Source organism: Mirounga angustirostris, unplaced genomic scaffold, assembly GCF_029215605.1.
Source record: "Mirounga angustirostris isolate CCGP_5_RB_7025 unplaced genomic scaffold, mMirAng1.0.hap1 SCAF_17, whole genome shotgun sequence".
In the NCBI taxonomy this organism is placed as follows: Eukaryota; Metazoa; Chordata; class Mammalia; order Carnivora; family Phocidae; genus Mirounga; species Mirounga angustirostris.
Window position 1 is genome coordinate 10421766 of NW_026991725.1, and position 17894 is coordinate 10439659.

At 42.7% G+C, this 17894-nt stretch overlaps 2 protein-coding genes across 12 annotated transcripts in view; one reads left to right on the top strand and one right to left on the bottom strand.

Annotated features, from left to right (window-relative positions):
• Window positions 1-17894, top strand: part of ACACA (acetyl-CoA carboxylase alpha) — a 283601-nt gene that overhangs the window by 15890 nt on the left and 249817 nt on the right. The gene's annotated exons all lie outside the window — the stretch shown is intronic.
• CUNH17orf78 (chromosome unknown C17orf78 homolog) lies at window positions 542-13843 on the bottom strand. The gene is given in 9 exon segments (XM_064583276.1): window positions 542-619; window positions 3893-3963; window positions 3966-4023; window positions 4831-4955; window positions 11115-11165; window positions 11731-11796; window positions 11799-11963; window positions 12473-12559; window positions 13792-13843. Coding segments are annotated over 9 exon segments (753 nt in total).

Sequence of the window (17894 nt, forward strand, 5' to 3'; positions counted from 1 at the left end):
CTTAGGGTCATGTTTCCCTCACCAGTGTGTGGATAGCTCCGTGTAGGGCAGAGGCTAAGTCTTAAAACCCTATGAACATCAGCCTGGGAAGACAGGAACCCCCACCCTAAGCCAGCTGAGAGCCAGTGAGCATGAATTCAGCTGTGAGGATGACAGAGGCGTTGGTGAACGGTGCCACACTGGTGGCTGTTTTGCCACTTGGAGGCTATGTTTAAACCTTTTGTCAAAGACAGCAATAGGTCCATTCATAGTGCTCGGAGGGAAGACTTTTTGTTCTCATTTGATGAGAGGAAAAGATACCCGTTCTCCGTGAGGGATGAAGTGAATCTCAGAGGTGTGGGCTAAGATAGTAGCAGCAGCATGAGGGTAAGTCTGACTGCTAAGCCCAGGCTCCCCCTTCATTGGCCTGGCATTACTGTTTGATTGTCCTGTCCCTGCTGAAGATACGAGTGAATTCGCAAGGACCTGCCAATATTGGTTAATGACAGGGAGAAGACCATGTGGTATCCTTCATTCCATGTGTGAAGCAGAGAAGAGCTTTTCAGAAGTATGTCTCGTGGATGATAGTGATCCCTGCAGCTTTCTTTGGGCTTGATGAGTTGGGAGCATCTTGTCCAACCTAGAGATTGAAAGGAAATGAGCGGTAAAGAGGATGCAAATCGGTATTCCTTCATGTACCAACACAGAGATGGCTTAGTACAAAACCCAGTTTAATTCCAAGTACACATCATTTTGCCTCTTTGTTACCCAGCAATTCTAGGAAAAGTTATTGTATTTACACAGAAAGTATCAGCAAGGTGCATTTATTTATGCATGAGAACCTACAATTGGTTGGGCCCTATAACCCACTAGCAAAGAGCCCATCCACCCCTTGCTTGACCCATTTGCCTTGAATGGAAAAGGCTACTTTGGATCCCAGTTGCACAGGGATTCTACTTCATTTCTTGAATCAGACCCACACAATCTCACTATGTTTGAAAAGGGACAGAGATCTGAGTCTCTGTGGACCAAATATTTTATACTAATCCCATTCCACTCTTGGTATATCTCATTCCATATCCCATCCGATTTTCTGTGTTCTTTCTAAAGGCTTAACTATTTTTTTTATAGATTTTATTTATTTATTTGAGAGAGAGAGTGAGAGAGAGAGAGACCACAAGTGGGATGAGGGGCAGAAGGAGAAGCAGGCTCTCTGCTGAGCAGGAAGCCCAATGCGGGGCTCGATCCTGGGACTCCGGGATCATGCTCTGAGCTGAAGGCAGACGCTCAGTCGACTGAGCCACCCAGGTGCCCCTAAAGGCTTAACTATTATGAACATAGACTGTGACCCTCTTAAAGTTAGGGAACTTGGTGCATAGAAGGTTTTCAGTAAAATTTCAGTATAGGAATGAAAGACCTGGATTTCAGTTCTGTTTCTACCAGCTGTATGTCACACAACCTCTCTGAGCCTCAGTTTAAGTATCAATAAAATGTAGATAACCTGCTCTAGCTACCTCCCACAGTTTTTGTGAGGCTCAAATGAGATAAAATTGCTTATTATTCTTTTTATTAATTCCTTTATCATTTAGTAGCTTATTTTGTTGATGGGAAGAATTCAGTCAGTGTTGCTACTACATGGTTACCTCTAACTCTGGACTAGACTCTTTATTCCCGTTCAGGCCTATCTCTTCCACTGTTCAGTAGAAATGATAATGCAGATTGGAGTGAAGAACTAAACATACATCCTATGTTTAATCATACTAATTTACATGAGCTCATCATCCAATATTAGTAGAAACCGGATTATAGAAAATAGTAACCTTGGGCGCCTGGGTGGCTCAGTTGGTTAAGCGACTGCCTTCGGCTCAGGTCATGATCCTGGAGTCCCGGGATCGAGTCCCACATCGGGCTCCCTGCTCGGCAGGGAGTCTGCTTCTCCCTCTGACCCTAACCCCTCTCATGTGCTCTCTCTCATTCTCTGTCTTAAATAAATAAATAAAATCTTAAAAAAAAAAAAAGAAAATAGTAACCTAGACCAGAGATGACAAATAAGTTGGCATAAGAAACTGTGATAAATACTCTGTGATAAGAAATACTCTGATGCCATAGCTGGATAGAAAGAGTGCTGTGCTTCAGTTTCAAAGATTGAGATATAATTTACATAGAACATTGTGTAAGTTTGTGTATAGTGTCTTGACTACATACATTTTTTTCAAGATTTTATTTATTTATTTGAGAGAGAGAGAACTAGCATGAGCAGGGAAGGGGGGGAGGCAGAGGAAGAACAGACTCCCCGCTGAGCAGGGAGACCAATGCGGAACTTGATCCTAGGACCCCGAGATGACCTGAGCTGAAGGCAGACGCTTAACCGACTGAGCCACCCAGGTGCCCAACTGCATACATTTATAGATTGCAATATGATTACCACCCTAACACCTCTATCATGTCATAATAATTACCAGTTCTTTTTGTGGTGAGGACATTTAGGATCTAGTCTCTTAGCAGTTTTGAAGTATATAATACACTACTGTTGACCATAATCACTATTTTGTGTGTTAGAGCTCCAGAACGTATTCAGCTTCTAGGGCACTGTGCTTGATTATTGATATGTGCAGTCGACACAGAATTAAAGAGTAGACACATGTGTACCATCCTAGACTAGATAATCTTTGAGACCCATTCTCAATGCTCTAATTCTGAAAAAATGGATTCCTTTTTTAATTTAATTTTTAAAAAGATTTTATTTATTTATTTATTTTAGAGAAAGAGTGCAAATGGGGGGAGGAGCAGAGGGGGAGGGAGAGGGAGAAAGGGAAAGAATCTCAGGCTGACTGTGCTGAGTGAGGAGCCCAACACAGGGCTTGATCTCACAACCCTGAGATCATGAGCTGAGTCAAAACCAAGAGTCGGTCGCTTAACCAACTGCACCAACCAAGCGCCCCCCCTTCTTTAATTTTAAAATTATTGGAGACCTCATCTTAGTGAGTGTTGTGGATGTTGTAGAGAAGGCACACATCAGTTTCTGGTATTGAAAGGCTGAGTCCACTTCTGACAGGGAAACTGGATTTAAATTTTTTTTTTTTTAAAGATTTTATTTATTTATTTGACAGAGAGAGAGACAGCGAGAGAGGGAACACACACAGGGGGAGTGGGAGAGGGAGAAGCAGGCTTCCCGCGAGTAGGGAGCCCGATGCGGGGCTCGATCCCAGGACCCTGGGATCATGACCTGAGCCGAAGGCAGACGCTTAACAACTGAGCCACCCAGGCGCCCCAGGGAAACTGGATTTAAAGCAGCCATGCTGAAACAGTGGTAGTGTGTTTGTTTTAGACACTAAAGGGCAATATGAGCTTATGATGCTGTCAGGAAAACCAAAGGCCAAGAGGAAAGAAGCTACTTTGCCAAGTATTCAAACTTTTCAGGGTGGTGGTTCCTAAACTTTGTTGTGTATATAAGAGTTACCTGAGGGCAGGGGTGGATACATATGCTGTGGGTTCTGAACTCTTACAATTTGGGGTACCTTTTTTTAAGGAAAAAAATACAAATTTTAAGAATACAAAATTAGATACAAGCTTTATACAAGTCCCATGGGTCCTTAAGTTTAAGCTTCATTAGTTTCACAATAAATCCACCTCTGCTTAGGGGGGTCGTTAAAAATCTTAAAAAATAAGATTCCTGGCCTCACTCTAGACATTTTGAATGATTATATCTGGGGCTCAGAAATAATATATTTTCAATAAATACCCTATTATGTTATGGCTGGGCTGATGTTAGGAAAATAAAATAGTAGTACAAGTACCTCCCTATTTCCTGACACATAAAAGAAACGCCAACATTTGCTTCGTAAGTGAAGCAGCTCCCTATCTCCCAGCACTTATATATTAACCTCATTTTTTCCAAGCAAATGACATAGACCATACAGAGACCACTTTCCTTCTTGGGCTGAGACTCAAGCTGGGATTCAGCTGCCCCAGGTTGCTGGCCTTCTTCCTTTGCCTTCTGCCCAACCACTGGCATCGGCATAGCTCTCTGCTCCCCAGCACTGACTCCGAAGAGAAAAAGTAACTGGTGATAGTTTTAGGTGGCCGGTATGCATTTGGCCAGGCCATTTTAAAAAAATCATCTTTTTTAAAGAAAACACTCAATCTCGTTGGATCTGTCGTCCGTAAAGAATGTCCAAGTCCAGCAGAGGGCAGGAACTTGCATTTAGCAAGCGCCACCAATGTGCCAGGTGCCTTTCACACAGGATCTTAATTAACCTTCAAAAACACCATGAGAGGCAAATATCATTAGTCCCATTTTACAGATGAGCCAACTCATGTTGGGGAAGTCAAACAACTTTCTCAAAGCCATTCTGCTTGAGTGTGAGTGGCAGTTCTATCCAAACCCCAAAGTCCATGCTTTTTTCATTATGTGAGCCTGCCTCTGGAACAGAAAAAGAAAGTCTTTATAAACATGTTTTTTTTTTTTTTTTAAGTAGGCTCCGTGCTGGACATGGAGCCCAATACAGGATTTGAACTCACAACCCTGAGATCAAGACCGGAGCTGAGGGGCGCCTGGGTGGCTCAGTCATTAAGCGTCTGCCTTCGGCTCAGGTCATGATCCCAGGGTCCTGGGATCGAGCCCCGCATGGGGCTCCCTGCTCAGCGGGAAGCCTGCTTCTCCCTCTCCCACTCCCTCTGCTTGTGTTCCCTCTCTCACTGTGTCTCTCTGTCAAATAAATAAAATCTTAAAAAAAAAAAAAAAAGACCGGAGCTGAGATCAAGACTGATCTTGATCTGAGCCACCCAGGTGCCCCCAGAAGAAAGTCTTTATAGATCCAGTCCAGGGACCCAATACATTAACAAACTTACAGGGCATGGGACTTCAAAAAGGACAAACACTATCATGGCGACTCCACTGAGCAACAGGGTGACAGCAATCAGAAATTTGACCACAGTGCTCCATTTCTGCCTCTTCTTTAGGTTCTCATCTGTGTCTAAAAGGAGAGAGGAGTAGAAGAGGGAGAAGAGAGAACTTGAGAGAGGGAAGAGATTGATCCTCTGATTTGAAGTTCTTCTAGCTCCCCCAGACTAATAGGGGCCCAGCCCGATGCAGAGATAATAGGCTGAATTTCCATTTCAGACTCAGAGTCAGGAGTGGGGTGGGCCTCGCTCTAACCTCCTTTGCAGCCTCCTTCCAATGAGTCACCTTCCCTGGGATTTGGGATTGGCCATGATCAAGTAGGAATGATTCTTGCATTGTTTTCAGGGGAGGAAGGAGGTGGGTGCGCAAGGAGTTCTGAATTCATCTTTCACCAGCACCCTCTCAGGGTCTCTCCCCTTGTGCTCAGACAGACACACTGTGTGGGATCAGAAAATCACCTTCCCTATTCTTCTCTTGACTATATTGGGGAGTAGGAGGAACAAGGGTGAATTGGCATCACTTTTGGGTCAAAGGCAAACTTGGGGACAAATCGCTCATACACATCTTGTTATTACTAATCTTTTTTTTTTTTTTTTAAGATTTTATTTACTTATTTGACAGAGAGAAACACAGCGAGAGAGGGAACACAAGCAGGGGGAGTGGGAGAGGGAGAAGCAGACTCCCTGTGGAGCAGGGAGCCTGATGCGGGGCTCCATCCCAGGACACTGGGATCATGACCTGAGCCGAAGGCAGGCGCTTAACGACTGAGCCACCCAGGCGCCCCTTGTTATTACTAATCTTATATTTACATTTCTCCCAAGGGAACTGGGATGTAAACTAAACTGGAATATTACAGAATTTGAGTCCTGGCCAATTTAGGAAGAGCCATTTCCTAGAAACAGTGCAGATGAAAGCATGCACTTGGTTGTTGTCCTCATTGCAATGATGCTTGGTGTTTTAGATGTTCATCTATACATGCAATGGCTGGAATCCCCTACCACACAAGTACAATTCATTCTGTCCCCAAAATGGCCACAAGCTCACTTGTGTGGAGGCAAATGATTATTAATAGTGTCAAACTACATACATTTCTGGGACCTTCTTTAGAGAAGCTGATTTTTTAAAAAAAGATTTTATTTATTTATTTATTTGACAGAGACGTAGAGAGAGAGAGCACAGATAGGCAGAGCGGCAGGCAGAGGGAGAGAGAGAAGCAGGTTCCCCGCTGAGCAAGGAGCCCAACGCAGGGCTCAATCCCAGGACCCTGGGATCATGACCTGAGCCGAAGGCAGACGCCCAACGACTGAGCCACCCAGGCGCCCCTGTCTAAATAAAGTCTTAAGTCAACTTCTTTGAGAGAGGTTTGGGGAAAGCAGAGGGAGCTGGAAGAAGGAGAGACCACCCAGCTTCATGCACTCCTCAATTTCATTCTTTCAGAAAGAAAATTTTTTAAGTAGGCTCCACCCAACATGGCCGCCAACATGGGGCTTGAACTCATGACCCTGATACCAAGACCTGAGCTGAGATCAAGAGTCAGACATTTAACTGACTGAGCCATCAGGCAACCCAGAAAGTAAATTTTTTTTAAGATTTTTTTTTTTAAGATTTTTTATTTATTCATTTGACAGAGAGAGACACAGCAAGAGAGGGAACACAAGCACGGGGAGTGGGAGAGGGAGAAGCAGGCTTCCCATGGAGTAGGGAGCCCGATGCGGGGCTCAATCCCAGAACCCTGGGATCATGACCTGAGCCAAAGGCAGGCACTTAACGACTGAGCCACCCAGGCGCCCCAAAGCAAATATTTTTAAATGAATATCCATTCTGTACCAGGGACTGAGATTTTATTTGTTTATTTGATAGAGAGCACAAGCAGGGGGAGCAGCAGGCAGAGGGAGAGGGAGAAGCTGACTCCCCTCTGAGCAGGGAACCCGACGCAGGACTCCATCTCAGGACCCTGGGATCATGACTTGAGCTGAAGGCAGGTGCTTAACCTTAGACTGGGCCACCCAGGAGCCCCAACTTTATGTTATTTTAGAAGGAGGTAAGTGCTAAAAAAAAAAAACAAACTAAAAGCAGAGCAAGGTTAGGGCGAAGTCTGGCGGTGTAGGTGGGCAGTGGGGGGCAACCTGCAATACAAGCTGGTTTCCTTGAGAAAAGAAGTGAGCAAGGCTTGACAGAAGTAGGGGATTAGCTAAGCACACACCTGGGAAAGCAGTGATCTAGGCAGAAGGTACAGCTAGGATAAAGGTCCTGAGGTGGTGTGAGTGTGTCAGACGTGTTACAGTTTTAGAGAAGCAAGGAGGCCAGTGAGACTGGAATGGAGTGAGCACAGGGCAGTTGGAGATGAGGAAAGTTCTAAAGGTAACGGGCCTATATCAAGAGCCTCGTAAGCTACTTTAAGGACTTTGGTTTTTATTATGATTGAAATGGGGATCCATTGCAAGGTTTTGAGCAGAAGTGGTGGATGGCTTTGTTTCGAAAGGATCACTGACCTGCTGTGTTAGAAATAGACTGTAGGGGGCAAGCGTCAAAGCAGAGAAACCTGTTAGGAGGCCATTGCAGAAACCCAAATGAAAGATGCTGGTGACTCAAACCAGCCGCTGAAGTGTTGAGACATAGCTGGATTCTAGCTGTGGTCTAACTAACTAACTAACTAACTTCACTTGGCTCCAGAATTGACCTAATCTAATTCACACAGGTTCCTATTTTGTTTCTAATGGTCTCTAATCATTGCTTATTAAATTAAGGTCTGTAAGTCCTACTTGACTTTTCTAAATTACTTTCCGAAGTCTTGATTAAGTCCATGTGAAATGATAGTTCTTGCCTTCAGAGGCCAACGGCCACAGTACCAGGCACTGCATGTAAAATTACAGAGGAAGGAATAGTCCCTGCCTTCAGTTTAATCAGGAAGACAGTGTTGGCAAAGATCGGCAGAGATGGAGAGCCAACAGGTTGAGAAGGAAAAATAAGGAAATTATATTAAATATTTCCAGCATGGTGCCAGTCAGTTCTCTGAAGTAATAATGTATGTGTTTCTGAGACAGATGAGAAGGAAGATAAATCTCACTTTGGACGAGTCACATAAGTTCTTTGTGTTTTGGTTTCCTTATCTGTAAGATGGTTATAATAAAGTAATTCTTGGCCTACCTATTTCACGGCGTTAATGGGAAGATCAGAAACAAATAAAAATGAGGAAACAGGTGTGAAAACACTTTGCACACCGAGTGATATTGTGATTGAAAGAGAAGGGAAAAACCTAGTGATCCTCTAGTAGAAGAACTGTGCCCTCTAGCCACAGGGATAATGGTATTTCAATGTGGCATGTCTTCCCACCTCCTGGGAGCCACTGTTTCAAAGTCTTCTTAATAGGCTTCATCTGTCAGTGTATTTTCAGTTCTGCTTAAGCTTTGAAATTAATGTCCATCTATGTTGGCAGCTCTTTTAGGTCTCATCTGCTAGGTAACTGAGCATTAAGGTGGAGCACATCTGTAAATACAACCACTCCATTCCCGGTGATGATGGAATTGCAGTATTAGTTTTTTGTTGGCTAAGGATATTTGAGCAAGAATGCCCCCCTCTCAGATGTACAAACTCCAAATCTATGAAATGGATAACTTAGCAGATGATGCTTTGCTTTATTACAAAATAATTTATTTTAAATAGGGAACATTAGATACAGTATATTTAAATGGAAATCTCTCTTGGAGATTATTCTGTAATAATACTAGAAGGTCAAAAGGGCTTATTTGAGAGGTCTTACCTATTGCTGTTGAGTCTGTGCTTCAGATTTAAACCTCCCTTTGTATATCTAGAAATGATATCATCTAGTCAAATCTCTCATTTGTAGCTGTAGAAACTGAGCACTGGAGAAATTAAGTAACTTGTCAGAGATGATAATATCAGAATGAACACTTGTTTGATGTTATCTCTCCTACACCCTAGTTTCACATGGGGTAAACAGTCCTTAGAAATTGGTTCACACTTGGGGCACCTGGGTGGCTCAGTCGTTGGGCATCTGCCTTCGGCTCAGGTCATGATCCCAGGGTCCTGGGATCAAGCCCCGCATCAGGCTCCCTGCTCCGCAGAGCGCCTGCTTCTCCCTCTCCCACTCCCCCTGCTTGTGTTCCCTCTCTCGCTATCTCTCTCTCTCAAATAAATAAATAAAATCTTTAAAAAAAATTGGTTCACATTAATCAAATTCCAAGGAGCCTAATCTATATACTAAAATGACATTTAAAGAAACTTACATAGAATGTATCCATCAAATGGATCAGGTAGGATTTTTCTCTTCTAGGGATCCTGTTCTAAACATATAGGTTCTTTTGAAATCTAATTAGAAAGTCTAGATTTATATAGAATCTGAGCAATAGGAACTAGATGGTATAAACTATATTATATCATAAGTGAAAAACACCTAATGAGTCATCTTTGTCCACCAGAAAGAAATTTGGGGATATTTATAGTAAAGGATCTTTTCATTGGCCCAATTCCATAAACAGTAACAAATAGTCTCCATCTGACGTTTTTCTACATTCCATGTTGACCCACATCTTCTGATGACTGTGTTGTAGTATATTATCATCCTTCCAGTTTCAAATTCCTACTTTGCTCTGGGAACATTTTCATAAACTGTCTTCTGATTGTTTCTGGGACATCCTTTTGTGCAGACTGATGTCAACCATAGTGTGGTAATTTCAGAGGGCATCTCTTTTATGACCTTGTATATTTGGCCTTTTATTTAATTTTTATTTCTACCCTACTTGGTGTCTCTCACATCCTGGTATTCAATGTAAATTTAAATTCAGAATTGGCAGTTTCAAACTTATAAATGGAATGATATTTCAAAAGTCCATATATAAGTTGGTTGTTTGGAATTCACCATTATTCCATAGAAATGTATCATGAATGTTGATTAAGTCCACAAACTAGCCAACAAACATCCATTTAATCTCTTTGCACAGTTCAAGTAGTACTGGCTATTAGCCTACATTCTGAATTCAGGAACCAACCACCATGCCATGAAGGAAGGAGGAAGAAAGAAGCCCAGGGCAAATTTTTGAATTGGGTCAGGTTGATCTCTGGCATCCTTCCACCCCCTTAATCACCCAGTTTCCCTTGTTCCAAATTTCTAAGAACAAGTGTCCTTAATTGCCCAAATCCTACAATGCATAGCACTATATCCAAGAAAAATCCATCCTGCACAGAGTGCTCTAGACTCTAGAATGACTTAAGTTCACTAATATCGACACCTGCCATTGGTGGAGGGGTGTCACATGTTAGGAAAACAATCTGGTTGAATTACTTCACATTAATATTGAATAACCGAAAACCCCCAAATGCTGTCAGAATTTTTTTCAGTTTTTAATAAGAGGGTTTTTTTTTTTCCCACACAAATCGTTACCATATAAACTCTAGAAAGTACAATAAAGGGAGTGAAAACATTCATATCATGTGAGGATATATAATTTACTATACCTAGAATTACACCTCCCAAGAATCTCTCCACTTATTTCCCAATCTCTAGTCCTCTAAACAGACCATAGTTTTTAAAGTTTTTTTTTTCCATTATCCTACTTGGGAACCCCCAGTTTCTCTACAAGTGTTAAGTTTTATTTTTCCAGCAGTGCAGCAGTGGCATCTAGGGGATTGCCTGTATGTAAAGGGAAACTGCCAAAATCATAAACTGCTTGACAGAAAGAATGGGTGGGGGAAGGAAAGGAGGGCAGAACAGAGAGACTTAACTGATGTCAAGAACCATTGCCCAGGGGCGCCTGGGTGGCTCAGTTGGTTAAGTGACTGCCTTCGGCTCAGGTCATGATCCTGGAGTCCCGGGATCGAGTCCCACATCGGGCTCCCTGCTCAGCGGGGAGTCTGCTTCTCCCTCTGACCCTCCTCCCTCTCATGCTCTCTCTCAAATAAACAAACAAAATCTAAAAAAAAAAGAACCATTGCCCAGCACTTAGGGGGAACAGGCATTTTCACGGTGGGGGTGGAAGGGCAAAGTGGAATCACCGGATGGAAGGTAATGTCGCAGTAGCTAACAAACCTGTGATGCAGCAGAACTGCTTCTTGGAATTTACCAGGTGGATAAATTGTAGGTACACAGAGAAGAATGGATAAGGTCATTGCTTGCAATATTGTTTGTGTTTACAAAAGATTAGAAACCAAAATATCCATTGACAGGAATCTGGTGGAATAAATTATAGTACAGGGGCGCCTGGCTGGCTCAGACGGTAGAGCATGCGACGCTTGAGCTTGAGCCCCATGTTGGGCTTAGACATCACTTAAGGGAATAAACAAAAATTATAGGCATATAAAGGAATACTGTACAATTGTTGAAAGAGACAAAGTCATACATACTGATATGCAACAACCTATAAGATACATTGTTAAATGGAAAAAAAGCAAGGTACAGAACAGTGTGTATGGTATGCTACCATTTAGGTTTTTAGATGTATACGTCCGTCTATGCTTAGAGTAGGAAGGAGATTCAGTTAAGTTGGTAATAGTGGCTCCCTAGAGAACTGGAAGATTGAGAGATTGGAGTAGGAGGGAGACTGACTTTTCACTATAAATCCATGCTGTTTAAATATTTTATTGTCTGCATTCAAAATAAAATTCCAATAACCATTGTCAAGAGAAGACCCATCAGAAATGAAAACCCCAGCATGTCAGGGTTAGAAGGGCCCATAGAGATTAAAAAAACCCTGATGTTCAGAGAAGACACAGATCTGCCCAGGAGAGGATAGTATGTATCCTTGAGGGTTTAGCTACCACTGAGGCCCACCTGGCTTCAAGGATGTCAGCTAAAAGCCAGTGCCTACCTTCATCTCATTTTCCAGTCTCACCTTTGCCTGTTAGAAGGGATCCAGTCTGAAACTTGGATGTGGGGGTTAAGTGACAGTTTGGGGAGTAGTGCTGTTTCTGCAGGGAGCAGCAAGGACTCTCAGGTTCTTCAGCGTTTGCTTGACCTTTGACCTTTTCTCTGAATACACAAGGTTGACTTTGACTTTGCTCCCAGAGCCAAGGCACTGCAGGGTAGCCACAGTCTGATTTTGAATGAATGTAGACCTTTTGGTTTCTGGAAGGAGAAAAGCCAGACAGAAAAATGAAGCTGGTTCTTAATCTGAATGGTACCCAGCTAAGCAGCTTCCACTCGTGACCCCTGTTAAAACTCCACTGCTGTACTTGCTTCTCTTTTTTTAGTTCACTTCCTCCTCAACATGTGTTTATGGTCCTAAGTATACAAGCCCTGCCTTTCCTCCTTCCTGCCATGGGTCTCAGGAAGATAGGTGACTGTGATAAATTCAGCCCAGAGAAACACTCCTAGACCGTTTCCTCCAATGCAGAGAGGGTTGCGCGCTGCCTCCTTCTCTTTCTTCACCCTCAGTTGTTTGATTTACATAGCCATGCCTTAGGTCATGAGTGTTAATTTAAAAACTGGTTTCCAGAAAGCCTCTTGAGGGGACACATATCTTTAAAATAGGATATTTGAGATCTGGGCTGGGAATTGGGGGAGACGGGCATCTTTTAAAGGTAAAGATTTTCCAGAATGGCAAGGGGATTTTTCAGGAAGGGCCCATTCCCTACCTTGCACGAGCACATCCCTGATTCTTCTCACATCCTTTGGGAAGAACCCTGGCAGCTGTCCCACATGGCAGCTGCTATCTCTGAGTTCTGGAAACAAAAAGAAAAAAAGGTCAGGATTTACAATTTATTGGGTACTGTTCAGAATTCCAGGTATTGGAGACGGGGATTGCAAAAGAATGCAGTGTCTTCTCATAGAGCTGGCAATTGGGGAGATCAAACACTATCAAAAAAAGATTTTAAAATAATGATTTTATCTAGTACAAAGAAAACTGAGCACCAATCCATTACACTTAGGGGGGAAGAAAAGGTGAAAAAGAGTTAAGTGAAATTAGCTAATAAGTTAATGAAAAGACTAACCAACCCATTCCTTCAAATGCTGCTTGTTATCTCTTCTCCTCCTTGTTCTAGCTGCCTTCTTATATTAAAACTTCTGAAAGTTTATTAAATGTAACTCTGAACAAGGTATCTCTTCAGGTTTCCATGGAACCACTAATGCTTTTTGGCACTTAACTCACAGGATGTTGTGAGTTTTCTTCATCTGTTAAATTTGTTACTGCTGTGCCTTGAGCTGTTTGGCCGTAACTCTGATCAGCTAATTTTAGAGATGAAATGTTTGGACACTTTGGAAAAGCATGTTTTAAATAAACAGTTACCAGATAGCAGCAAACGGTGCCATTCCAGCCTACCCCCCTTACCCTCACCTCCCTCTACCCAAGAGCATCCCCATCTGTTTGGATGTACCACCTTAAAAAAGGAAGACAGCATCTTGTGAGGGTTATGAATTTGGGAGTGGTAGGTGTTGACAATACTGAAACTGTGACAGCACCCTCCAGTAAAGAAAGACATCTAATGGTGACAGCACTTTGAATGTTCGTTACATGAATAAGGCAGAAGAATGCATCATATTCTCTGAAGAATTCTTACCGTGGGGGGCACCTGAGGAGCTCAGTCTGTTAAGTGTCTGCCTTCTGTTCAGGTCTTGATCCCAGCATCCTGGGACAGAGCCCTGCTTCCTGGGGAGTCTGCTTCTCCCTCTCCCTCTGCTCCTCCCCCGGCTTGTGCTCTCTCTCTTCCTCATTCTCTCAAATAAATAAATAAAATCTTTCAAAAAGGGGGCGGGAAGACTTCTCACCATGGAACAGCTATCTCTCTGAGTTGAAGTAAGTTACAGTCCTGCCTAGAAGTAAGAGAATACATGGGATAACTGTAAAGCGTCACCTACTGAGAACTGGCTTTATCTCAATCTGGTGGAATAGACCTCCAAACAGTCTAGGTGTCTCTTTGGATTTTCTAGGATATTAGACTACAGAAGTACTTACCTTTCTTGCTGACATCATAGGACATGATGATTAGGCTAAAAACCAAGCACATGCTGCTAATCTGCCACAGCCCCTTTGTCTTCTTGCAAGGCGCTTGCACTACTGTCCTGGAACCAAGTTTGACCCCAGGAGAGTCTGGTTCCAACCTATTTTTGCCCCATTTCCTGAAGACCCAGGAATAGAGCTGATTGGAGAGAGAACCAAATGTGCTTGTTAGTGATTGACTCAAAAAGTCTTCCTCTGACTTCATAGCTGGTGCCGACATAAGGAACTGTAATTACCTAGAGGTTTCCCTAGAAGAAAGGACATAAACACCCAGTGATATGCTTTACAAATACTTGCACATGGACATGGAGACATTCACATGCATGCTCACTACATGGGCACATAGATTTATACACTGACACAAAGAGATGTGGAGATTTCTCTTAAGGAAAACGATTGAAGAATAGAGTGGGGGGACGCCTGGGTGACTCAGTCGGTTAAGCGTCTACCTTCGGCTCAGGTCATGATCCCAGGGTCCTGGGATCGAGCCCCGCATTGGGCTCTTTGCTTGGCGAGCCTGCTTCTCCCTCTACCTGCTGCTCCCCCTACTTGTGCTCTCTCTCTCTGACAAATAAATAAATAAAATCTTTTTTTTAAAAAAAAGAATAGAGCAGGAAACTAGGACTGAATGAGTTAGTGAACTACACTGGAGAGAGCACTGGACTAAGAACTTGGTAGACTTGAGTTTTAGCATAAGCCCTGTTATTAATATCACCTTGAGAAAATTGCTTGACTTCTCTGAATCTCCGTTTTCTCCTCTATAACTGGAGAATTCCAACCAAATAATCTCTAGAATTCATTCACAGTTGTACACATAAACTCATGTTAGCGTAGGCGCATCTACCTAGTTTTGCACATTTTCACACCCATGAATAGACCACATTGCCATGACTATTGCACTAGGTAAGTGCTACCATCTGCAGTTTGGGAAGGTTTTCCTAGACAGATAACCATTGTTGTAGAGTTTTCTAACTTTTAGCAAAGAGTTTACATCTAGTGTAATACTCCGTAGACTTTGTGATAGCATAGCTAGGAGGCTCATACAGCAGAAATGAAGATCTACGCAGATCCTCTGCCGAAGTCATGAGCCTCTGCAGTCTTTCTACTCACTGTAAATTTTCTTCACTGGAGCCACCATAGGTCTGGCTATGCATAAGAAGGTCTTGGAGCCTGACACTCTGATAATGATGTGAAGGGAGCTTGAGGTAAGGGATTTTCCATGAAGGAGTTCATGAGATCGGAGTCAGATCATAATTTAAATATTACCCTGTTTCCTGGCATTTTTAATTCAGGTTGAAATCTGGCTAAATTGAATTCAGGGGAAGTCTTGATGGGGAAACAGAATGGAAAGAGATGTCACCAGAGGACAACGTGCTGCCTGAAATGTGGAAGAAGGGCTGAGCATTCAGCCACAGTGCCTTTCACCCTTTCGTTCAACAAGTATGGTGGGCCTACTGTGTGCCGGCCACTGTTTTAGCAGTGAGCCAGACTAAGTCTGTGTTCACACGAAATGATGGGAAGCAGACAATAAATGCAGTTGGAGAGACAATAGTGCAGAGGGCTAGTGATAATACACGAATGCAAATACAAGATAATTAGAGGTTGTGATAGTTGTAAAGCAGCAAACAGGTGATGAGGTGAAGGACTACCAGCAGAGGTTACATTTACAGTGGTTAGGACAGACTTCTCTGAGGAGGTGACAGCTGAGCTAAGAAAACCAGGAGAGTGGATGGCAGAGAAGCCAGTAAAGAAGAGTCTTGCAAGGAAGGAATCAGGTGGTTAAGTGCAGAGAGGTTGTGTAGAATAAAGACAGTACCGGTGGGTTTGACAGTTTTGTGACTGCAGTTCTAGCAGAGTGGCAGAAGCAGGAGAGGGCTGAGAGGAAATTGGAGGTGAAAAAGCATACATCACTTTTTCAAGGTGTTTTGCTGTGGAAAGGAACAGAGAAGCAAGGCCACTGAGTGGAGGGAACCATAAGTACCTCAGATCTTTATTGACCGTCTTATTTCCTTTTTCCCTGGGGCAATTGCCTGATTCTCTTAGCAGGGCAGGTGGTTAGGGCAGAATAAAGGGCTCCATTGCCTTTCCTTTCATGATTTTTGCTTACTATTTCCTTCACATGATTACATGATTCTCTGCTCCCTTATGATATCAGAAACTCCCCCACCCCACCCCCATCCCGTCTGTCTGTTTGAAATATTCTGTAGATGAGGTCCTTCTTAGATGCCACTTAACAGTGCTGCCCCCTTGGAGCCGGGGTAGGAAAGAATCTAGGGCTTGCTATTGTCATTCTGTGTCACAAGGTGGCAGAAGAGCTCACTCTTCCCAAAGGAAACCTTGTGCTTGGACAAAGCGGAAGAGTTTTCTTTTATCAATTTCCAGACCCTTCCCTTTTCCTTTGTGTCTCAAAGGCCTAAAAGTCAGCCTGCATGGGGGGTAGCTATACTGTGGGATACAGAGAAGCAAGAGAGCTGCATTAACAAGGCAACATATCTGGGTCTCTTTCTGTACCACTAGATATTTTGACTGGTTTTCGAAGTGTTTAGAGTATTTGTAGAGGAGAGGATTATCTCTCCTGATCTCCTTTCCCCACAGCAAAGATTTCTAATTTAGGAGGGGAAAAAAAAAGCACTATAACATAGGTTAGTTTTCTGATATGTGTAGATGAGAAATGTGACTCTGGAAGATAACTGGAAACTAGGACTGGATGGATCAATCAGGGTGGGTCTGTGGGAGGAGCACTTGACAAGAAGCCAGGAGGTTTACCTAGGTTCTGGATTAGGCTCTGTAATTGACTGAATCCCTTTGAGTAAGTCACTTAACTTCTCTGGCCTCTATTTCAGTTTCTTGAGATGGTTAGACAAGATGATTCTGTTTGTTTTTTTAAAGATTTTATTTATTTATTTGACAGAGAGAGAGTACAAGTGGGCAGAGTGGCAGGCAGAGGGAGAGGGAGAAGCAGGCTCTCCACCGAGCAGGGAGCCAGACGTGGGGCTCCATCCCAGGACCCCAGGATCATGACCTGAGCCGAAGGCAGCCGCTTAACCGACTAAGCCACCCAGGCACCCCAGGCAGACAAGATGATTTTGAAGGCCTCTTACAGCTCTAAAATTATTATCTTAATGTCATGCTCTGCTTTTCTTTCTTATAAAGGTACATTTGGGGTTGGTTGGTTTGGTTTATTTTAAATTCTTTTATTATGGAACGTATCATACATATAGAAGAGTATATAGAACATAAGTATAGTTTTAATAATAGTAACAGTAATAATAATGGGAACACTATGTAGCCATCAGCCTAATGATGAAATTGAACATTGCCAGTGTCGTAGAAGCTGTTTATCTTCTGATCACACTTCTTTCCCATTATTTACCCATGCTTTTTAAAAATAGTGAACTATCTGGTATATAGATCACTAAAAATAGGCTTTTTTATTTTTGCCTGCTTTTGAACTTAAGTAAATGGAATCATTCTTTTATTATGTACAACACAAAATGGATATACCTCTCTTTGTGACTTCTCCCGATTGCTACCTACCATCAGGAGTAATCGTTATCCAGACTTCTACTGCCACAGATGAGTTTTGCCTATTTTTGAACTTTATATAACAGGAAACATACTTTTTGTCTGGAATTTTTGCTCAACATTATATTTGTAAAATTAATCCGTATTTCATGTAGCAACAGTTTGTTCATTCTCATTGTTTTGCAATACTCCATTGTATGAATGCCTCACAATCTATGTACCCATTCTACTGCTGAGACACATGGGGTTTTTTCCAGATTGGGGCCATAATGAACAATGTTCCTGGGCACATATGAAAGTTTCTCCAGAGTATAAATTCAGCAATGGGAGCTGGGTTATAGGGTAGACAGGGGATATTCAGCTTTACTAATTAATGCCAAACTCTTTTCTAAGAGGTTGTCCCCATTTACACTTCTATCTGCAATATATGAAAGTTCCTGTTGTCCCATGTCCTTGAGAAAGAGGCCAAAGAGCCTTTTCAGTGCGGTACAACCATGGGACTGAACAGGGCTCAGAGTGCCAACCCTGAAATA